Genomic DNA, 20,976 nt, shown 5'->3' on the forward strand with positions numbered 1-20,976 from the left:
ATATTATACAGTAGGCCTATGGCCATAGAAAAATGATATCACAATTACTGTACATTATGTTCATTGCTATTGATTATGTCTGGCTAAATTATGTATGTATGTATGTCTCTTAATGAATTGAATACCCAGGAGGACAATGGATCTTTTTTAACAAATTGTAAACTTTACCTCTGTAGTTTGCAAACTGTTAATTAAGTATTCAATCAATCAATCAATCAATCAATCAATCAATCCAGTACATATTACACCAACAGTTTATTGCATACATACAGTACAGTAATTGACACACGAAAACAGAAGCCCCTCCTCAGCCCCCCACCCCCCACCCACACACACACACACACACACACACACACACACACACACACACAAATCAGTAGCTAGTCACTAGTAGTAGTAGTAACGCAGTTAGTGGGCGACGAAAAGGCCAGCAGAAAAAAAGCATCAATTTGGTCATTTGGGAAGCTTTGAAATATCTTTCCAGGTAAGGATATCGGTCATAAAAAACTGTGATATCGTATCTAACGTGTGGTCTACGCAATAACGTTACACATTGTGGCTTAGTTTAGCCGTATTTTGCGTGCCAATGCTCGCTAGGTAATAATAATGCTAGCTGACCAGTACATTGTCATTCGCTTCCGTCTAGCTTTGGGCTATCTGTGTTAGCTTGCATTGTGGTCAGGTTCAGTGTGGAATAAACGTAGGTTGTGTTGCTGGTAATCGCAGTTTACTTTGCCATCGTCAAACGGTTACTATGGTGTGCGCTCACGGTATTATGTTTGTATTTCCACTTTTGCGGTGTGTAAAGTTAATGTGATAGCGATGTTTTAACAACTAGCCGCTAGAACAAACATAACAAGGATGCGTCGGTGATGTCACAACCAAGCGTCGTGTAGCGGAAGTGCGAAAAGGGCCCTTTGAAAACATTAACCATAGCGTTATTATCCTATTTGTTTGATAACAACCAACTCAATGCTTATAACAGGCAGCTTATACTTTTTGAGTCGGCTTGACAGTGCAACTTGCTCGTAAACGAAAATGTCGTCACTAACACGGAAGTTCTTTAAAAGGGGGAAAAAACAAAAAGGTTTGATTCTGGTTGTTTGTGACGTCACTGGTCTATCCTTGATATCATCTTTATCCTCGGCTACTTACTGTTAGCTCTTTATTAATGTAGCCAACTTAATTATTTGGCTAGCGGTGGGTGGATGTAATTATTCATATTTGTTGGCAATGCAGATTAAACGTAACATTCACGATGTCGTAAGAAATGTGTTGTTAACCATCTATGCTAGCCGCCGGCCGGATGGATCAGAATAGAAAGGAAAGAACGACAACGGAAATATTTGTCTTGGGGTCCAATGTTTACGTTTATTACACTCATTTAACACGATATATTCCTCATCGCCATGAGCCTCTGTAGCACAGTGGTTCTCAAACGTTTTCATTTCAAGGACCCCCAAATTGACACTTGCTAGCCCGCGGACCCCCATTTGAAAAGATACGCCAGGGTCACCCCCATAAGAGAATATTTGGGACCCCGATTTAAAATCTATGTAAAATCAATGTTCATTTAACTCTGAGAGTGTACCAATGCGGTTCCATTTGTACACGCATACTCTCGAGTGACATACCCATAAGGGTCCATTTGTTTCCTAACTATGATTTAGCTGGGGACCCCCTTTAAACCCCTGGGGGTCCCCGGACCCCACTTTGAGAACCAATGCTGTAGCAGATTAACCATCAATAATGTTAAATAGTTCTGTCTCTCACTAGACTAACAGTCAGCAAATATATGTGTCACCAAGCCAACAACACAGTAACTCGTCTGTAATAGTCTATAATAGACCATGTGTAATGTGTATTAGCAGTTTTGCACCAATAAGGCAGCCTTACTTTTTGCTTTATGCTTCAGCACACTATACAGCATTACTTGACCGCAGGTTTTTGTTAGGGTTGCCAAACGTCCCTTGAAAAGGGACACACTTTGTTCCTTATTTTTGGAGAATCAATCAATGTGTCATTGACACACACACATCTTACAAGTTCAAACAGCTCATCCTAATACAGGTTGTTAATAGTCAGGGGTAATCAATATGTCCGTACGGTGTGTCTGTGGCAAAGAATTGGTCTTGTCTGTGGTGCTTTTTTACACACACCTGTAGACCATTATAATGTTCTTATTTTGATCATTAGACCCAATTTCTGGTTGTCAAGTCTCCAGGTTTTATTTATAATATGTATGACACTGATTTACTAAGGCATATTTAGGAGTCAGACTAGTACTCGTACTTCTGAAGGACCCCATTAACTCTGAGAGTGTACAAATGGAACTGTAAGGGTCCATTTGCTTCCACACATTTTGTATGTCCGTGGAAAAGATTGCATTTTGACAAAAATGTCTAGCCTGGCAAGCCAACCTCATACTGTGCATTCACTCACTCGTTCCTTCCCACAATATGCGTCTGACTCTGGACTTTGGGCTATAGGCAGCTTGAAAAGTGGGCGGGAGTACTTGCCTTGACAGACAGACTCCTCTAACCAATCAGTGTAGCAAAACTTCTGTCATTACAGTGCAGCCAGTCTAGCCATAAATTATAACTCCTGTAGAGTGCTTTTATTTGGAGGACGTTTTCTCTCAACGTCTTCCAAATAAACCCTCTATAGGAGACTAGGAGTTATAATTTATGGCTACAGCCAGTCGCAAACAGGCCGGATGGATCAGAATAGAAAGGAACAGCAAACAAACATGTCTTTTCGGCCAATGAACTCCGCTAGTGCATACTCCTGTTCCTTTTTAATTGTTGTAATTGATTCCAACTCTGAAATAACTTCACTTATTGCTTGTTTTATCGTTTCAGCGTTAACTGTTAGACTTGTTGCATCGAGGGCAGCATGTTTTTTTTAAATGCTGCAGCAAGCGGTAGCATGTATTCTACGTCACCATCTACACATGGACCAATCAGGGGAAGCTTTTCACTTGTTGTGCGGGCAGCAGTTGAAACGCAGTCACTGATTGGCCCCGATCAGAAAATAATCTGGGCCAATTTCTCATACTCGATGCCTATACGTCCAGACCTGATACTGGGAAAGGAATGAGTGAACACAGTATTAGGGATGGCCAGGCTAAGAAATGTCCACCACAAGCCAGCATGGCGATGATGACCCCTGTTGATAGTTTACAGAAGCATTTTCTGATTCACAACCTTGGACACATTGCTATCAGTGTTGTTTCATGGAGTCACTGACTGTATGAAACAGCATACAGCAATGGGACATTCTACTGGAGTTGAGGCATTCATTTTTGTTTGACTCAGTTACACAGATAAATATTGTGATGGTCACACAATAACCATTACTGGATCACACAGTCCACACATTCCCAGTTACTCGCCCACCCAGTTTTTATTATTATTATTATTTATTTACAACAGGACTGCTCCACTTTGTTGTTCATCTTCTATCCTAACCCGAGTCATTTCATGTCTTGTTTCTGTCAAGCTATGGCAGCGATTAGGAAAAAGCTGGTCATAGTGGGAGATGGAGCCTGCGGGAAGACCTGTCTACTCATTGTGTTCAGTAAGGACCAGTTCCCAGAGGTCTACGTGCCTACGGTTTTCGAGAACTATGTCGCTGACATTGAAGTGGATAGCAAACAGGTACAGACAATTTTCAACAGAATATTGTGAATTAACCAGTTTGGACACACATATAAAGATACCTGGTGTTAAAGTAATACTGAGTTAAGTTATTTTTGAAGTTATCTTTCATCGATGTCATTTTCAAAATAATCATTCCACATGAATGTGTTTTTTTAACAACAACACCATTGAACATTACTTTCATTCACAAGTGTGACTCCTGACATTCATGCCAAATGTATGTAGGTGCCAACAATTTTGTATTTATTAATGTATTTTACAGTTTATAAATACTGTTTCTGATGACATTTTGTTGCTTTTCAAAATATCCTCAGGCGTAAAGACCCTGCTGCATAACCTTTTCAGTGTTCCTTCTGTGTAGACAAACACTGCAATGGCAAGGGCGCTACAAGGGGCATTGCTAAAACAGACCCTAACCCAAAATGAATGTGTATGTCTATGTGAGTGACAGTGTTAAACACGGTTAATAACATCCTGTTTTTAACAGTGTTTAACTCTGTTAATGATGGTGAAACTTTGAGTGTTGAAACTGGTATTATTTTCGGTAGGTTGAGCTAGCGCTTTGGGATACAGCTGGACAAGAGGACTACGACAGACTGCGTCCTCTTTCATACCCAGATACTGACGTCATTCTTATGTGCTTCTCCATTGACAGCCCGGACAGTCTTGGTAAGATAAATTCAAGAACCCCAAATCCATGGGTACTGATAAATTATGTATAAATGGAAAGAATCACTATGTGTCTGTCTGTCAGTCTTCAAACTCGGCGTGTGTTGCAGAGGACAGAGGTTGTGTTGTTCCGAGTGAGAATTCAGTTGGACCGGCGGTTGTCCAGAACTGAAATTCCCCCAATCTCTGGATCTGTTTGTCTGACTGTTTATCTGACTGTCTCATATATGGAGATCTCTGTATATGTCTGGGTACCTTTGTACCCTTATGCCTATGACATCCCTAATGTCATCAGCACTGATGTCATAGACTGCCTGGCCTCCAAGTAAGTACTCAGCACTCCCAACCAATCATTGGTTTAGTTTTTGTAGAGTTTTTAAAGTTTAGAGTTCTTTTTTATGCTTCTTTGTCTTGAAATCTGGAAAGTTCACAGAATTTGCACATCCTTCAGATTCAGCCAACTGTGTTTGATAAAGTAAGAAATACAGCAAATAAACCTTTAAACTATAAATATCACAATAATTGTATTAGCTGTATGAAACCACAATCATGCACACTCTAAATATTAATTCACCCACTCAAAATTGTAATTCACCCACACTCTCTCTCTCCCTCTTTCTCTCACACACACACACACACACACACACACACACACACACACACACACACACACACACACACACACTAAACAGACATTAACATTAGATCACATAATCGACAAAGGTAGTCTTGTCAGATTGATATGGGTAATAATCTGAGGCAAACTGGTTATTTGTGCGTCCGTCGTCCATCCATTCATTGTTTTACTTCATATTAGTAAACCCAAAACAGTAGTGTTAGTTTGTAACACAAAAACCCTTGGCTTTAACATGTACATGTAACTATTTCCTCTTCTCCCCTTGTCTAGAGAACATCCCAGAGAAGTGGACCCCAGAAGTCAAACACTTCTGCCCTAACGTTCCCATTATCTTGGTGGGAAATAAAAAGGACCTGCGCAACGATGAGCACACCCGTAGGGAGCTGGCCAAAATGAAGCAGGTAAACTGACATTTTGAAGTACACTAGTCTCGCGTAGCCAGACAACTGTTCCACAATCTTTGAAAACTGCACCTCCCGAAATCCAAGAGAGGAAGCTGGCATTTCTGCTCACGAAAATATATTTTAAAATATCTTAATTTCTTAATTTCCATTTCTGCTAACGACGAAACGGAAGTGGGGAAGAGGCTTCACATCCGCTTTATCACTTGCTCATGATCAGAGCTTCTGTGCTTCAGACTGTATGACGTCAGCATTTGAAAATTGTGGGAGGCAACACTATGGCCACGCGAAACTATAAGAACACAATCACAGACATTTGTCTTTGTGACATAACATACATTATACTGCAGCTTTAACACCAATGTCATATAGAAATTGCAATGGTGAATAAAATAGTAGTCCCACTGGGATTTCCTGAAAGCATAGGGAGGGAGGGAGTAGGCTAAGAACAGGGTGGATACTGCTGGCCCTCGGCCTTGTCTTCCGCTGAGTTTCTCTATATACAGTAGTATTGTGTATGTGTGTGTACAGGTTTGTCTCAAACAAATTGAATATTGTGTTAAAGTTCATTATTTTTCGTATTTAAAAAAGAATCAACGTTCATATATTCTAGGTCCATTGCGCATGGAGTGAAATATTCAAAACCTTTTGTTTTAATTTAGATTTTTATGGCATACAGGGATTGTATACGGAGACCACTCAAAACAAGGATTAATAATAATAAATAATGTCAACCTTCTGAAGCCAGAGCATGACATTTCTGCAGTCAGTGATATTTGGGATGCTATGGCATCTGCTGCTTCCAATGCTTTTATTACACAATATATATATTTTTTAAACAAACCTGTTTATATATATAAACAATGTACCGTATGTGTGTGTAACATATTTAATCATTTTGATTTAATATAGGAACCTGTGAAACCAGAGGAGGCCCGCGACATGGCGAACAGAATCAGTGCCTTTGGATACATGGAGTGCTCTGCAAAAACAAAGGATGGCGTGAGGGAAGTGTTTGAGATGGCCACCAGGGCGGCACTACAGGCTCGGAGGGGAAAGAGACAAAATAAATGTCTTCTACTGTAAACTGGAGGCACGAGGACTGCCTCCTGCATGGGTCAAAGGGAGGTGAAACTCCCCCCTCCTCCCTCAACACACCCACAAAAAGACTGCTCACAAGTTTTTACTAAAGATGTAATGCTTTTACTTTTTTTTTCTTCTTTATTTTTTGTCTTAAGCAAAAGTAGTCAGGTTTTTTTGTCAGTATTCAATTTTGAGGTTATAGAAAATGCTTTTTTTTATACTTTAACATGAGTAAATCTGCCATATTGAAACCTTACTTGTCAACATAAAATATGTAATCTGAGAGGTCAGTGATGGGCCTATTGTCAAAGTCATACAGTGCTTGCCAACTACAGTGCTGAAGTCCTTGCCTGCTGATCTAAAGAATGTTTCCACAGCCAATTGTTGTGAGGTACCTATACACTGTGACCCATGTTCCTTTAATTTGAAAGAAAGAAAAAGAAAACACTTGTGCACATCAAGCCCAATATTTCTTATGTGCTTCATTATGAAACCATGCACAAATGCAATCTGAAAAGACTGGAAACTCATTTTGTTAAAACACAAATGGAAACTCTTGGTGTTTTTGTGTAATAAATAACTTTGTAAGAATCAAGAATATACTTTCTATCACTGACTTGCTTGATGAGAAATTAAATGTTTTTGGATGCAAAAATGATGTTTACAAATGAGACAATGAGAAGTGTTAAAAAATACGTATTTTAAACACATTTTCAACATTACATTGCATACACACAGTTGTATCGATAGTTTTCTTTGGTGTTTGCTCTTAAAAACTCAACAAACTTCCAAGTCTGGTATTGTATAATATTTTGATTGAAGCTTTTTGACCAAGTCTGCAATATTTGACGAACGCAGAATTAAGTAACCCTACTGTATGCATTAAAATAATATATAATATAATATATATAAGCCATAACACCCTGAATGAAAAGAGAGACCAGACAAAAGTCCATACTTGACCAGCTACAGTCCCGTTTCCAACAGTTGGAGTTCAGCAACCGAATCATTGAAAACCCAGATGACCTGAAGAGAGGCTGTGTGAATCTGATGGATTTACATCGGATTCGGTGCTGTGTGTTACTACATCTCTAAACCTACTGAGGGGAAAACCTGGGATGAAAGCTGACGTGATCATCAACAGCAAAGAAAGACAGGACCTTGTTGCCCGAGTTGTTCCCAAAGGCTACATGTGAGTGTGGAAATCTGACGTAATGCTTCTCGATGCATTCTGTGCTGCAAAATATGTTTTATAAAAGCCAGTGGTGATTTCTCAGTGCTGAGCACAGCACACACAGAATGCATTGGGAAATTGTCAGAATGTCAAATTTTCCAGCAAGAAAAAAATAATAATATTCACATTAAACAAAACCCACTGAATAACATATACTACTGTATTATGTGCAAATGACTTAAGCCTCTTAAAAACAAACCGGTTCTGGAACAAGCATATTACTATGCCTGTCAAAGTCAAACCATATAACTACATGAACAAAGACGTTAAGTTCTGACATGTACAAAAAACGATGCGGAAAAACAGGATTAATTTGTGCACCGTAACAGCAACGCTTGGAGCATTTGGTAAGGTAGCTACACACAAACTTGTTCTGACAAACTGGATTAAATGAGCTGCAGGCATCCTAACGATAACGAGGTAAGAATCATGGTTCCCACACATTTTTATCAATGCACTTTCAAAACCTTTCCATAACATTGACTACCCCATTTCCAGGCCTATGGTGCAAAAAAAGAGGCTCTTACTCAGTGTGCTGTGCCACAAGACTGACTCGCGTAAAAGGCGTTGCATGATAAAAGGAACAGATCTACAACCTAACAACGTATCACTGTTCATCACCGTGTTGTTAGCTTGTAGATCTATTATTTTTGTCACGCAGCGTCCTTTATATATGTGGCAGCTCGTAAAGCACAGCACTACATTCTAACAAGTTACATATTTTACGTAATGTTTAGACATGTTTTGGGACATGTATTTTTATGAACAATATCAATTCAATAGCCAAAAGAAAGTATATCCAATCCCAAACCTTTTCCAGGCCTGAAAAAGAAAATTCTAACTTCAAAACGTTTCCAGGATTTTCATGACCATGGGAACCCTGTAATGATATCACTGGTGCTTCTTGGCTGGTACACGAGTGCGCCCAATAAGCAGCGGAAGCAGAGCAACCCCTATTAGTCCCATTGACATCAAGGGCCGGTAATAGAGCCAACCAACTGCAATGGTGAGAAGTGAAAGAGAGCAGGACACGCACAGGGCAAAGAGCTTCAGCCCTAAGGAGACAAGTTCTCTGACCAGGGGGATCCAATCCACTGCAGAAAGATAAGGAAAATAAGTCAAGTAAATACGTCATATCCAAGGATTCGATTGATTGTACATCATGCCTATATCATATCATCACTGTCGGGCAGAAACCTTGTATCTCCAAGTTTCAAATTTGTATGTTTTTTCGTAAAGTAAAGCCCTGATTCACCATGCAAGACTGTCGCACAAAACTAGTGAAAATAGCCGATCTACAAGCACACAACGCCTCCCGGTGCGAGGCGTTGTGTTCTTGTAGATCAGCTATTTTCACTATAATAAATCATTTTTAAAGTGATGAATGCAAAACAAACGGTTTTGGACGTAAAAGGTTTCCACCCAACAACAACAACGATGCAGCAGTTATTAGTAGTTACCCAGTGTGTAGATGATGCGCATGGTCAAACTGATGCCAAGGAACATTAGCGCCCAGCCTGCAGCCCTCAGTCCCCATGTCACCATGTTATTGTGCTGGTGCTCCTTTTCAAATACCTCCTGCCCATGGAAATATAGCCATACCGGAATCAGAACCAAACACCATCATGGCATTATCCTTGCATAAATGATATGATATGATAAAATAAAACTGCAGTGCACACCAACCTGGGCTGTGAGTTCCTCCATGTACAGCAACTCCAGGGTGTATCCTGACTTGGTCTTAAATGGAGCCAGATTCTCCCCCTTCTGCATGGCCACCACACTGACCTGGAGTATGACAAGGATTCACAGTTATAGATTGACTATCCATTTTCAAAAATAATGAATGGACCAACATTTACAGTACTTGAAACTACTCATGTTGTTTTATGCATCCTTTTTTATGTATACTGAAATCACATTGCTTGGTCATAAATCCTGGATAAGCAAAAAATATATGAATGCAAAGATTGTATTCAATGCCCAAAGTCAATGAGTCCAAAAGAGGACCATTCAAAGGACTTACCGTTAGGGCTGGGCCAGGCCAAGAACCCTCTCCACTGAGACCAGCAAAGGCAAAGCTCACGCGCACATCTCCTACCTTTACACAAAATAATAATGATTGTACACACCAATAGAGAATACACACTACAGCTATTGCTAGTAACAAAGAATGCATTATGTTCAAGAATCTGGATGGATGAATGTGGAGTCGGATGTAGCAAATCTCACCTCTGGTCTGCGTGGGTGTTGGGTGTGATAGAAATATTCACCATCAATAGTGAGAAAGGAATCAGCGTCAGGTTGAGGGAGATCCCCCAGGTACAATGTCTGGAAGTTGTTAATTTGCTCCACCAGCCCTATTGTAAATTCATATCAATCAGTGGGTGAAATATAATAAAGTTCATATATATAATTTTTTTTTAAAGAAACATGCATGTTTCTATCACACACTCTTCTTTAGACTCATACCTTGAGACAGAATAAAAGGCCCAGCTTTGACTTCAGGAGACACTACTGTCACACTCTCCACCGCCATGGCACTAAAACACAAAGAGAACATACATACCTAAAGATATTTTAAGTACAAACATAGATCAAAAATCAAATTGTAAAAAAAATAAGAAAAACAAAATACTACTGTCTGACAGAATCAGATGTACTGTATACCTTGGGTTGGTGTGTCCAATCTCCTTGTCAAAGTTCCTACTGTTGATCACTTCCGACTTCCATTCTGTGTCTGAAGACAGCAAATTACCCTCCTTCACACAGTTCACATCAATCCACTTTATACAATGTTCTAATGTAATGGTATTTTAGAGATGACTATTGGTGCTTTCAGAAGCTATTTGTAGTTTTGTACACAATAACATTTTGAGAAACAATGAGAAACAAAGTAGATACTACTTACAATTACATTTCCTGACGATATCTAGTATCACATCATAATATCGATATTATATAATTACGGTATACATCAACCCGCTCTAGGAAAGTTTCATGAACAACTCACTGTATGTGTAAGTCGTCTCAGTTTTGGTTTCACCATCCTCTTGGTAGTCTCTGTAATTAAACATGCAAATATTATTGGTTGTGTCATGTCATGGCTCGTACTGCCAACGGGTTGATTTTGAGTCGATTTGAATTTTGTCCTCTTCAGTTGTTTTTTTCCATGTGAAAAAAAAAAAAAAAGGGTCAACCTTGACTTACTTGCTCTCCGAGTACTCCACCCACTGATACATCTCCACCTGTCTCTTCAGCTTCGCAGCTTGCACCACCACTCTGTAGTTGGGGTCATGTAAGGGCTGGGCAGATGTACAGGTCAAGTTGGTAAGACAACAGGAACGAAGGGAATGGCATTACATAAATAAACGTGTTGAAACCGCCCCAAAGAGATGAGGCCACAGCCAGACACCCATAGCCTACCTGTGAGGTACGCAGCAGCGCAGATAGGTGAACCAAGTGGCCGTCGTTCTGGTGGTCTAGGCTGAATGATGGGTGCAGGGACACAACCTGAGACAGACCTTCATCCAAAGCGACTGCTGTTTTCAGTGCCCTGCCCTGTGCAGAAAATCCAGTGTGTTCATTTAACTCTTCTTGAACCCTTGCAGATCCATTGTTACACTTTCAGAGTAAACACATTAGGCAGGCCACATTTGAGATAAGTAATACTAGAATATGGCACAATGAGTCTACATCAGTGGTTTTCAACCCTTTTCATATCAAGGTCCATTATTTATTTGGCATTTGAGCCACGGACCACCATTTGATGAGATTTAGCCTCTCAGACCCAAAACTTGTATTCGTTGTCGTTTGATAAGATTTTGCCCTCAATTCCATGCTGTATTGATGTGGGTGCCATAGGAGAGATAGATAACAGGCAAATGTTTACCAAAATAACACACACTTATACATTCTTCAACTGTGTAGACTTCTTTTAAATCAAATAATGCAGATCTTTAACAATAATTTAACTCGAGAGCGTAAAATGAAATCAAGGTTTCATTAAGGTTTCATTTTACAGTCTCAATAGTTCAAGATCTATGAGGGTCCATTTGGATACCAACTCTCATTTAGCTGGGGACCATCTGGAACCCCCTCAAGGACCACTGGTGGTCCCCGGACCAGCCATTTTGAACACATCAGCAGCACCATGAAATGTGTTATCAGCCCTGATCAGGAGCATGAAATGGAGCCAGTATGGCCATTTCGACATACTGATCGATTCAGCCATTTTCTCGGTTGATGATGCTATGTTCGGGGGGACAAAGATTTACTATTCTGTCCCTATCGTGATATAACCCGGACGGCGCTGAGTTGGCTCATGCAACCTTCGCAACGCTCACTCAGAAGTGTCTCACGTGGTTCAAGGTCGCATGAGACGGCGCGCCTCCGTCATCTCCACCGAAAACAAGAAGCTAACTGTATGTATATGGAACATAGAATCATCAACCGAGAAAATGGCTGATAACATACCAGTATGTCGAATATGGTTATACTGGCTACATTTCATGTTCCTGATCAGGGCCGATAACGGACATTTCATGGTGCCGATGTATTCGAAGCGGGTGAAAACCTCTGGTCTACATTATTGAATGTAGAATTCACACATTGTTTTAATAACATGTAATATAATATACTGTACTTAAACAATATTACTAACGCTCTTATGAATTTCCCACCTCATTGGTGAAGAGAACATAAAATGATAAGAAGAACAGTCCAACGCCAACGACCGTTCCCCCTGCAGTCTCACTCAAACGTTCAAGGAATCCAGGATTGGATTTACTCGTTATGCGCGTGTGTCTATCATGCTCCGCATCTGAGAACTGAGAGAAACATGGGGAGAAAAAGTGTATGAACACTGAACAGTCATCTTGACCAAAGTGTCAACAAGAATAACAACAAATACAATGTATGATGGATGAAAGCAAGTGAAAAGTCATCATTACCTCTACAATTTACAATTAAGGCATTTAGCAGACACTCTTATCCAGAGAGACTAAACACAAGCAGGCTACAAATTGACCATAAAAAGTTGTATATCACAAAATTGTACAGTGAGTTGGGTTATAGTTGGTGCAGTGAATCACATAGCATTTTCATTTACTTTTCACAAACAGTAAAAGATGCTTGTAAGAGCTAATATGTAATTATTTGTATTAAAATACATAAGTAGTCTATAAGTTGTATCAACACAGAAACCCTTTGAGACCAGGCATAGCATAATGCAACACTGCACTTGACTGGAAAGTGGAAATAGTGAAAATAATGGGAATGATGCTCCTGCCTCCTGCATTTTCTACCCAAAGGAACTTTAATAACTGATATTGCTCCCAAAAGGCCCTTGTAGGCCATTTTAAGATTCATATTTTTCGACCATATCAATCACAATATGCTCAGTTATAAATAAGACCATCGGTAGGCTATCAAATGCTCATAATTTGTTTGTCTGTTTCTTTTGCTTTGCTACAAATCAAAGTTCCCTGTAAATAGATCTATGGAGTGTGGAACTTAGAATTTTAGTTTAAAAAGTTGTCAGGTTCTACATTTTGGGATTTGGCCTAGGCTGAGTAGGCTCTCTGGACGCGAGAGTAAAGTTCTGAACTGAAATATGAATAACAAAATCAGCAAAATGGCACGCTGTGTTAAATAATACATAATGAAGTAAGCAACTTACTGGTGGTTCCGACATGTCTCGTACCGGTAAAACGCCCAGTCAAACTGAACAGTTGAGATGTTTGACAGGGAAGTTGCATTTACAGTTGTACGGTCACACCTCCAGCAGTGTACCTCCTTTTACGACATGACGCAGCACAAGTGTACGTTTCCCTTTCTTGGAATTCTGGGTAATGTAGTTGTACGACCGCGACGTAGCCTACGCAATAAAATGATTCAAGAATGCAATGATTCAAGAATGTAATATCCTAGACATACGCGTACTACACAAATATTGTTAAGGAAATTAGTCACAAAAATGACAAAATAGAGAATAGTGTTATTTTAATTAGAATAATACAATCAAGCTTGTTCCAAAAATAGTTTGTCATGTTATTTGCCCAGCTATTATTTTGGCAAGTAGCCACATTGTAAAGCACCAATGTACCAATATAAGAGGATTATTTATTGCTGAAACATCTACTGTCACTACTTGTGATCACCTCTGCTCTGCCTGTATCTCTCTCACCACAAACACATAGGCCTAGAACACCTACATGCATAACTGTGAGTGTACAGTAGCCTACACACTCAGTGAGACAAGTGAGAAACTCACTAATTACAGAAGACTGCAGGATTAGGATGGAGGAGTATGATATTATAATACTTGGAACAGGACTTAAGGTAAGGGATATAAGCATATTTCCTAAATTGCAATTTATTAGGATCTATGTTCATTATCATTACAAAAGTGTCCTTGGAAATTGGCCTTTGAGGTTGCAAAAGCAATATTTTTGCCAATTAAATGTAATAATCAGAAATAGGTTAGACATAATTTATGTCTTCAATTAACACATTTCTAGATGTATCATCTGAATAGCAAATAGTCTATAGCACTTCACTGTCTGTAGGAATCAGAATTACATTTATTATACTTACAGTAGACTGTATAGTCTGTAGGCTATAGGTTAGACTATTTTTGATTGATGATGATCACAATGATGGAGACAATCTGTATTTTTAGTTGAGAATTTAATCATACTTTTACTTAAATATTTTAGTAAATATTAATATTGAGTAAATAATGTTCTTTGTAGACTACACAGATCTCAGATCTGCCACTCACAGTAAAATAAAAGAAAAGAAAAGAAGTAGGCATATGCCCAAAATAATAACTCATTAAACTCTTTGGAAGGATGACAGGCAGTATACAGTCTGTTCATTTGGAAGTATAGGAGCATACATGAAATGTTGGAGAACTTGATTCTAATCTTCTGTACCTCATCCAGACGAATTGATCACCACACCCACAAGGAACGTTGTGTAAGCTGCATGTTGCAGGGATTAGCATTATTAATAAAGAATGAGCTGTCCCTTTCACCTCTTCTCCGGAGAGGCACTCAGTGCTGCAGTGCATCTCAATGCCCATTTTGAGTAAATGACACAACAAATTGAACTGTTATCCACTTGCATACCTCCCTCACTTACAGGAATGTGTCCTGTCTGGCTTATTGACTCTGGATGGAAAAAAGGTTCTTCACATCGATGAGAATCCATACTATGGAGGAAGGAGTGCTTCCATTTGTCCCCTTGAGCAGGTCTGTTCTCAGGCTCAGACATGCACACAGCCCTCCTTGCTTTAATTAAAAAGAAAAGGGATGCATATTCATGTGTTACTAATTTCTTGTTGTGACTTGTTACAGCTGTACAAGAAGTTCAATGTTTCAGGTCCACCTAAAAGTATGGGTCCCGGGAAAGAGTGGAATGTTGACCTCATCCCCAAATTCTTTCTCTCAAATGGTGAGGGCAGGATACAACTTTTACACATGAGCTCTGTTAATCAATCCTAGAGGATAAGGATATACATGACCAGGCCTGAAATTTCGTCATTTTAGGGGCAAGGCCACTTGGCCTTTGGTGTCGTCCATTTTTTGAGGGCAAAAAGGCCAAATGCCAGGGCAGGAAGGCCATCAAATAAAACAAGATGTTAGTCCATTGAAAGAATGTGTTGAATTTAAGGGTTATTGATGATAACCTAATCTGCAGTGAAATAGATAAATGATGGTCATCTGATCCATGCTCAGCCCTGCACCAATCAAAGATCTACACTACACTCCCTTTTCTGTACCACGGACCTTTAGTAGGCCCTTTGAGATGCTTTGGTGTGCCCTTTGAAATTTGACAGTGAAGTCACAATTTAAGGACTTTTCATTTCAAAATATGAGGCATTTTGAAAATAGCCAGTAGCCACACACACACACACACCGTATATCTAGGTGTGCCCTGGGATATTTTGGCTATGAAAAGTGTGCCTTGACAGAAAAAAAAAGGTTGGGAAACACTGTGTGACTCTACTACCTACGCTACACTCTCCTTTTCTGTGGAATACACTGACTCCAAGTTAAATTCATGTTAACTGATATGCTGATATCTCATGATAAGTGAGCAGATATGTGCAATTAAATGGGAACATTTCCTGTTAACTTCACCCAGCCAACACTCCCTCTTCTGTGGAATACACTGACTAACCAATTAAAATGGGCACATTTCCAGATGTCTTCACCCAAGCCACATTCCCTTTTCTGTGGAATTTCTTGACTTCTGACTGCCCCCTGTTTCCCAAACTCTAGGTCGGGACCCCTTAATTTTTTGGTTTCCTACTTTTTGTTTTTAATTATTATTTCTGTAATTTAATTTAGAATCAAGGAAAATTTGAAGAAATTCCATAAATTAGAAAAAAAGTAGTGAAAATAGACGATCTCCAAGTGACGTGTTGTGAGCTTGACTCTTGTAGACACTTATGACATGACAAGAAAGAGACACAGGTGTCTACTGTCTACTGTCGACAAGAAAGAGGAGAACGTGGTACAGTCAGCTGGGGCATTAAGGCCACTGTGGCCTCAGGTTATGCCATTGGTTTGAGAGGCACAAGGCCGAATTGAAGGGCAATGACGGCCATGGCCTTCATGGCCTCCATGAAATTCCTGCCCTGTACATGACTCACATATATATTTGTGTATGCTCATAACATGGCCATGCTGAGGATGGAAGTGGGACTATTAACCGGTTTACTATGAATAGCTATTTTAAACATCACAATTAATTAATCATAGAGGTTTAGAATAATCGTTATTTAAGAAATTATAATAACCAGTGATGTCATTACGTGCGCATCCCGCATCAAAAACTCATTCAAGTCGCCCAGGGACTCATTCATGTCATGGTCCTGGGGTCCCGGGGATGCGCCTCCATTGGAGTCCATGTTAAAATAATTTACCGGGTCGCGGTAAAAGAAAAACATTTTAAAATTCCACAGACACCACCATTGTTCATGGGTGAAAGCATCCTACTTTACCCTACGTTAACGTAGAAAGTCTTAAACAGGCGATAGATACGTCAATGTTTTGATTCCACCAACGTCCGACGCCATTTTGCGCGCCCGAATTCATTAGGGGCACATGTTTTAGTATTTTTAGTAGTTCTAAGTTCAAACATTAGCCAAATTGTAAAATAAATATAAGAAATAGGCAAACATTTTGAAAATAGCCGATCTACAAGCTCACAGCTCTTGAAAACATTGTATTGAGGACTCATAAAACTTTTCTGGAACCCATTTGAATGACCATCTGTGGGTCCCGGGACCCATTACATTGAAAACCTAGTAACATCACTGAATAACCCTTCACTCATGTCCAAAAGGAAATACTATTTTGAGCTGAAAATACTGAGCTGAAACTGCGGAATAAATAAATGTGCATAATAATCATGGTAATCGGGAAACCATAATTATTTCTCTCGGTATAATTGTACCATCAAAATCCATATAATCCTCCCACCCCTTGCGCCTGGACATATGTTTTTGGTGATTAATGCAGTTTTTGGTGATTGTGTTTGTGTCAGGTCCGCTGGTCAAAATGTTGGTTAATACTGAGGTCACAAGGTACATGGACTTCAAAATGATTGAAGGCAGCTTCGTCTACAAAGCAGGCAAACTTTACAAAGTCCCTGCCACAGAAGCCGAAGTCCACGCCTCAGGTGAAACATCCACAACATGTGAAGACAGATAACATCTGTAATAATATGATACACGTGTAGATTCTGCTTCAATAGCAGTCTGTGTATTGTGCGTGTTTCAGATCTGCTGGGCATGTTTGACAAGAGGAGGTTCCGTAAACTGCTGCTCTTCATAGAGAACTTTGAAGAGCATGAACCTCGGACCTACATGGAGATGGATATTAGAAGAACCACCATGCGGGAGCTGTTTCATCATTTTGACCTGGGATCAGATGTTGTGGAGTTCACAGGCCACACGTTAGCTTGGCATGGCAAAGAATCGTCAGTAAACATTTGTGCTCAGAGTTACAAAATGCACATTCTGGCTACTATAAGTAGACAATTGTAAACGTCGGTTGATTTACCATATTGTGTGACCATATTAACCCACCCATTCCTCCTGATGCTGTGCCTGTGCCTTTAGTTACCTGGATGAGCCATGCATCAACACCATCAAGAGGATAAAGCTGTACTCGGAATCTCGGATCCGCTCAAATGCCAGCCCATACCTCTACCCCATCCTTGGGCTTGGGGAGATACCACAGGGCTTTGCCAGGTTATTACTAACACAATATTCATGTACTGTATGTATTCTTTGGCATGGGACACCGAAAGGAAGTATACATTTGGCTCAAACGCTTCTAATTTTGTTTTGCAGAGTGAGTGCACGGTATGGAGGGGCTTATATGATGAACAGAGGAGTGGAAGACATTGTAATGGAGAATGGCAAAGTGACAGCCGTGAAATCAGAAGGGAAAGTAAGTGGAGAGAAGCAGAGAAGAAGCAGTGATGGATGGAAATATGTGGAAGGGTGTCTTAAGTCCCTCTTCTTCGTCTTCTCCAACAGCTGTTCCGGTGTAAACAGTTGATATGTGATCCCTGCTATGTGCCCGATCGCGTGAAGAAAGTGGGTAGCATCATACGGGTCATCTGTTTGCTGAATCATCCAGTCAAACACACCAATGATGCCAGTTCCTGTCAAATCATCATCCCCAGTACCCAAGTCAACAGGAAATCAGGTAGCCTATATTACATCTGCAAAATGGTGAGAAAGGAGAGTGCACTGCATTCCCCACTGAGCATATTCACATGGTGGCCATTTTGATACTACAACATTATACTCAATAATAAACCAAAGGACATATAGCACTTTTGGTCTGGAGTCCTAAGCCCCTTTTCCACTGCAAGGTGGAACCAGAACTTTCAGGAACCTGAACCTATTTTTTTTTGTTCTAGTTTTGTTTCCATAGCGCACGGCCTGGTTTCAGACAAGGTTCTGGGAACCTTTTTTAGGTCCTGCTCTTGATGTAGTACTAAATGTGTCAGCAGCGCTGCTGCTCTTTTTTGGGACCTTCCCGGTTAGGTCTGCTTATATGTAAACGTAAACAGAACTTGGTCCCGGAACTTCACAGGTTCTTGAAAGTTCATGGTTCTGGAAAGTTCTGGTTCTAGTTCTGGTTCGGCCCTGAAGTGGAGAAGGGGCTCTAAAGTGGCTTCCAGGGGTCCTGATTGATAGTTAACTATATGGACCCTTGCGGGTCTGTAACTCAGAATTCAAACACTGAGGATTTCACAATGTAGATTGGGCCCTAGAGATAGGTGGTTCTTGGCCTAATGCACATCAAACTTGGGTGTGACTGTGAACTAGTCTCTCGAGGACGGACGAAAAGGACCAACCTTTTCTTTGACGATGGCTTGCCAGATTGGGTGTGACTGTGAACTGACCTTACCAAACAGGCAAACATAGCAGTATTTGTCATTATGCTATTAGATAATTCACTTAAAGGGATAGTTCACCCCCCAAAAGATTTTCTTTCTATCAATTACTTAACCCATGGAGACTTGAATTCATGGATATTTTTTTGTTTTTGTCGCATTCCTAAGCCAATAATGTTATGACCAGCAGTGGTTCCCTATGGAGACACAAAGAGCTTGCTTTTTTCCCTATGGCGACACAAAGAGACTGCTTTGTTCCCTACGGAGACACACATTATTGGCTTAGGAATGCAACAAAAACAAAAAGATCACACCTAGTCTGAAGTGAGCGGTGCTATTTATGAGTTCATTTCATCAAGTGATGAAAGATGGCGGCCACGCTTCAGTTTCCTTTCGGGCCTGGACATTTTTTGTGACTGGTGTTATTTGGGATCCGGTCCGGACAAAGTCATATGTTGGAGCTTACCTAAAAATATCCATGAATTCAAGTCTCCACGGGGTGAATAGTCGATAGAAGAAAAGGCATTTTGGGGCTGAACTATCCCTTTAGATGTTTGTGTATGTGTGTGTGTGTGTGTGTGTGTGAGAGAGTGAGAGAGAGAGAGAGAGAGAGAGAGAGAGAGAGAGAGAGAGAGAGAGAGAGAGAGAGAGAGAGAGAGAGAGACATCATCTACAGTAAGTTTCAAGTTTGTCCTGTGAAGTAAGACATGACTCTATCTATATTTTCCTGGTAGACATCTACATATCTGTGGTGTCGGACCACCACAGTGTGGCTGTAGGAGGGATGTACATCGCCACAGTGAGCACAGCCATTGAAACCAACAACCCAGAGAAAGAGGTGCTGCCTGGGACGGAGCTTCTTGAACCCATCAAGCAAAAGTAAGTAACCAGTGTGGGAAAAGTACTCACATTTTGTGATATTGCAATGTAGAAAAACTCTTTTAGCCTACAAGTAAAAGTCCCGAATTCAAAATGTAGTCTGCTTGAGTAAAAGTACAAAATTATTGGTATCAAAATGTACTTAAAGTAACACAAGTAGAAATAGCCTACTCAGAATGTAGCCTACAGAATGTCCCATTTCACAAGTTTTTAAAAATAAATCCTTTGAAAATAGCTACAAGCTCACAATGCATCGCATCGTGATGCATTGTGAGCTTGTAGATGGGCTATTTTCAAATGGCCGAAATGTATATAGGGCTGAAGTAATGTACATTTTGTAATAATAACCAACATCTACAAAGTAACTAGTAACTAAAGTTTTAAAATAATTGCAGTCTAGTAAAAGTATAATATTTGTGTGAAAGTGAAAGTACCTAAAAATTGTACTTAGGTTCAATACTTACTACTTAGTTACATTTACTTTTGTTACTTTACACTTAACACAATGTAACTAACTCTCTGCACGTATAAATGTTCAGTCTTATCACATTTTCATTCACTAAATGCTAACTGCTTGACACTCTGTTTTGTCCGCAGATTCTTTTCTGTTCATAGTGTTCTTGCTCCCATCGATGATGGTAGACAGAACCAGGTAATGGGGTGGTTCTCGTTCAACTCAATAACACAACAGACCAGATTCATTATGTGGAAGGACTATTCAGTACTGATTTTTCTATATCTTCCGTTCTTGTTTGTAGATATTTGTGTCGTGCTCATTTGATGCAGCGAGCTACTTTGACAACGACTGTGAAGACATTCAAGACATGTATCGCAGGATCACAGGAACAGATATCTGTTTTGACGTGCACAGGGACCAAGTGGTGGACTCGGATGATGAGGACGATGATGACTGAGAAAGATTATAAACCACCTATTCACTTTTTTGACAGAGGATGTGATATAATTAGTAGTCTATTATGTAGT

At 40.0% G+C, this 20,976-nt stretch overlaps 3 protein-coding genes across 3 annotated transcripts; 2 read left to right on the top strand and 1 right to left on the bottom strand.

Annotated features, from left to right (window-relative positions):
* Positions 1-367: 367 nt before the first annotated feature.
* Positions 368-7,034, top strand: LOC308286386 (transforming protein RhoA). The gene is made up of 5 exons (XM_080727383.1): positions 368-484; positions 3,502-3,659; positions 4,211-4,331; positions 5,239-5,369; positions 6,282-7,034. Exons 2-5 carry the CDS (start codon positions 3,504-3,506, stop codon positions 6,453-6,455), a joined length of 582 nt encoding a protein of 193 aa, XP_080583509.1. The 5' UTR covers positions 368-484; positions 3,502-3,503; the 3' UTR covers positions 6,456-7,034.
* Positions 7,035-7,191: 157 nt separating this feature from the next.
* tmem43 (transmembrane protein 43) lies at positions 7,192-13,472 on the bottom strand. Its single transcript, XM_080727867.1, has 12 exons — positions 13,367-13,472; positions 12,369-12,515; positions 11,113-11,247; positions 10,897-10,991; positions 10,700-10,749; positions 10,357-10,426; positions 10,159-10,229; positions 9,919-10,046; positions 9,713-9,787; positions 9,373-9,474; positions 9,147-9,264; positions 7,192-8,780 (listed from the first exon to the last, which is right to left on the bottom strand). Exons 1-12 carry the CDS (start codon positions 13,379-13,381, stop codon positions 8,578-8,580), a joined length of 1,209 nt encoding a protein of 402 aa, XP_080583993.1. The 5' UTR covers positions 13,382-13,472; the 3' UTR covers positions 7,192-8,577.
* A 514-nt stretch (positions 13,473-13,986) lies between these two features.
* LOC308287027 (rab GDP dissociation inhibitor alpha) lies at positions 13,987-20,906 on the top strand (the record flags this gene model as incomplete). The annotated part of the gene is made up of 11 exons (XM_080728148.1): positions 13,987-14,028; positions 14,835-14,942; positions 15,048-15,144; positions 17,245-17,379; positions 17,481-17,679; positions 17,822-17,953; positions 18,056-18,155; positions 18,245-18,416; positions 19,848-19,992; positions 20,590-20,644; positions 20,751-20,906. The coding sequence occupies 11 exons, from the start codon at positions 13,987-13,989 to the stop codon at positions 20,904-20,906; spliced, it is 1,341 nt and encodes a 446-aa protein (XP_080584274.1).
* Positions 20,907-20,976: the final 70 nt, after the last annotated feature.

The sequence above is a fragment of the Nannobrachium achirus genome (genome assembly GCF_963921795.1).
Source record: "Nannobrachium achirus genome assembly, chromosome: 6".
NCBI lineage: Eukaryota > Metazoa > Chordata > Actinopteri > Myctophiformes > Myctophidae > Nannobrachium > Nannobrachium achirus.

Excerpts from the sequence above, each read along its gene's own strand:
- LOC308286386 (XM_080727383.1), top strand. The coding sequence starts at position 3,504 with ATGGCAGCGATTAGGAAAAAGCTGGTCATAGTGGGAGATGGAGCCTGC. Across the intron at positions 3,660-4,210 it reads TTGAAGTGGATAGCAAACAG|GTTGAGCTAGCGCTTTGGGA; the intron begins GTACAGACAATT and ends TATTTTCGGTAG. Across the intron at positions 4,332-5,238 it reads TGACAGCCCGGACAGTCTTG|AGAACATCCCAGAGAAGTGG; the intron begins GTAAGATAAATT and ends CCCCTTGTCTAG.
- tmem43 (XM_080727867.1), bottom strand. Across the intron at positions 10,992-11,112 it reads CGCTGCTGCGTACCTCACAG|CCCTTACATGACCCCAACTA; the intron begins GTAGGCTATGGG and ends ACATCTGCCCAG. Across the intron at positions 10,047-10,158 it reads GCCTTTTATTCTGTCTCAAG|GGCTGGTGGAGCAAATTAAC; the intron begins GTATGAGTCTAA and ends AATTTACAATAG.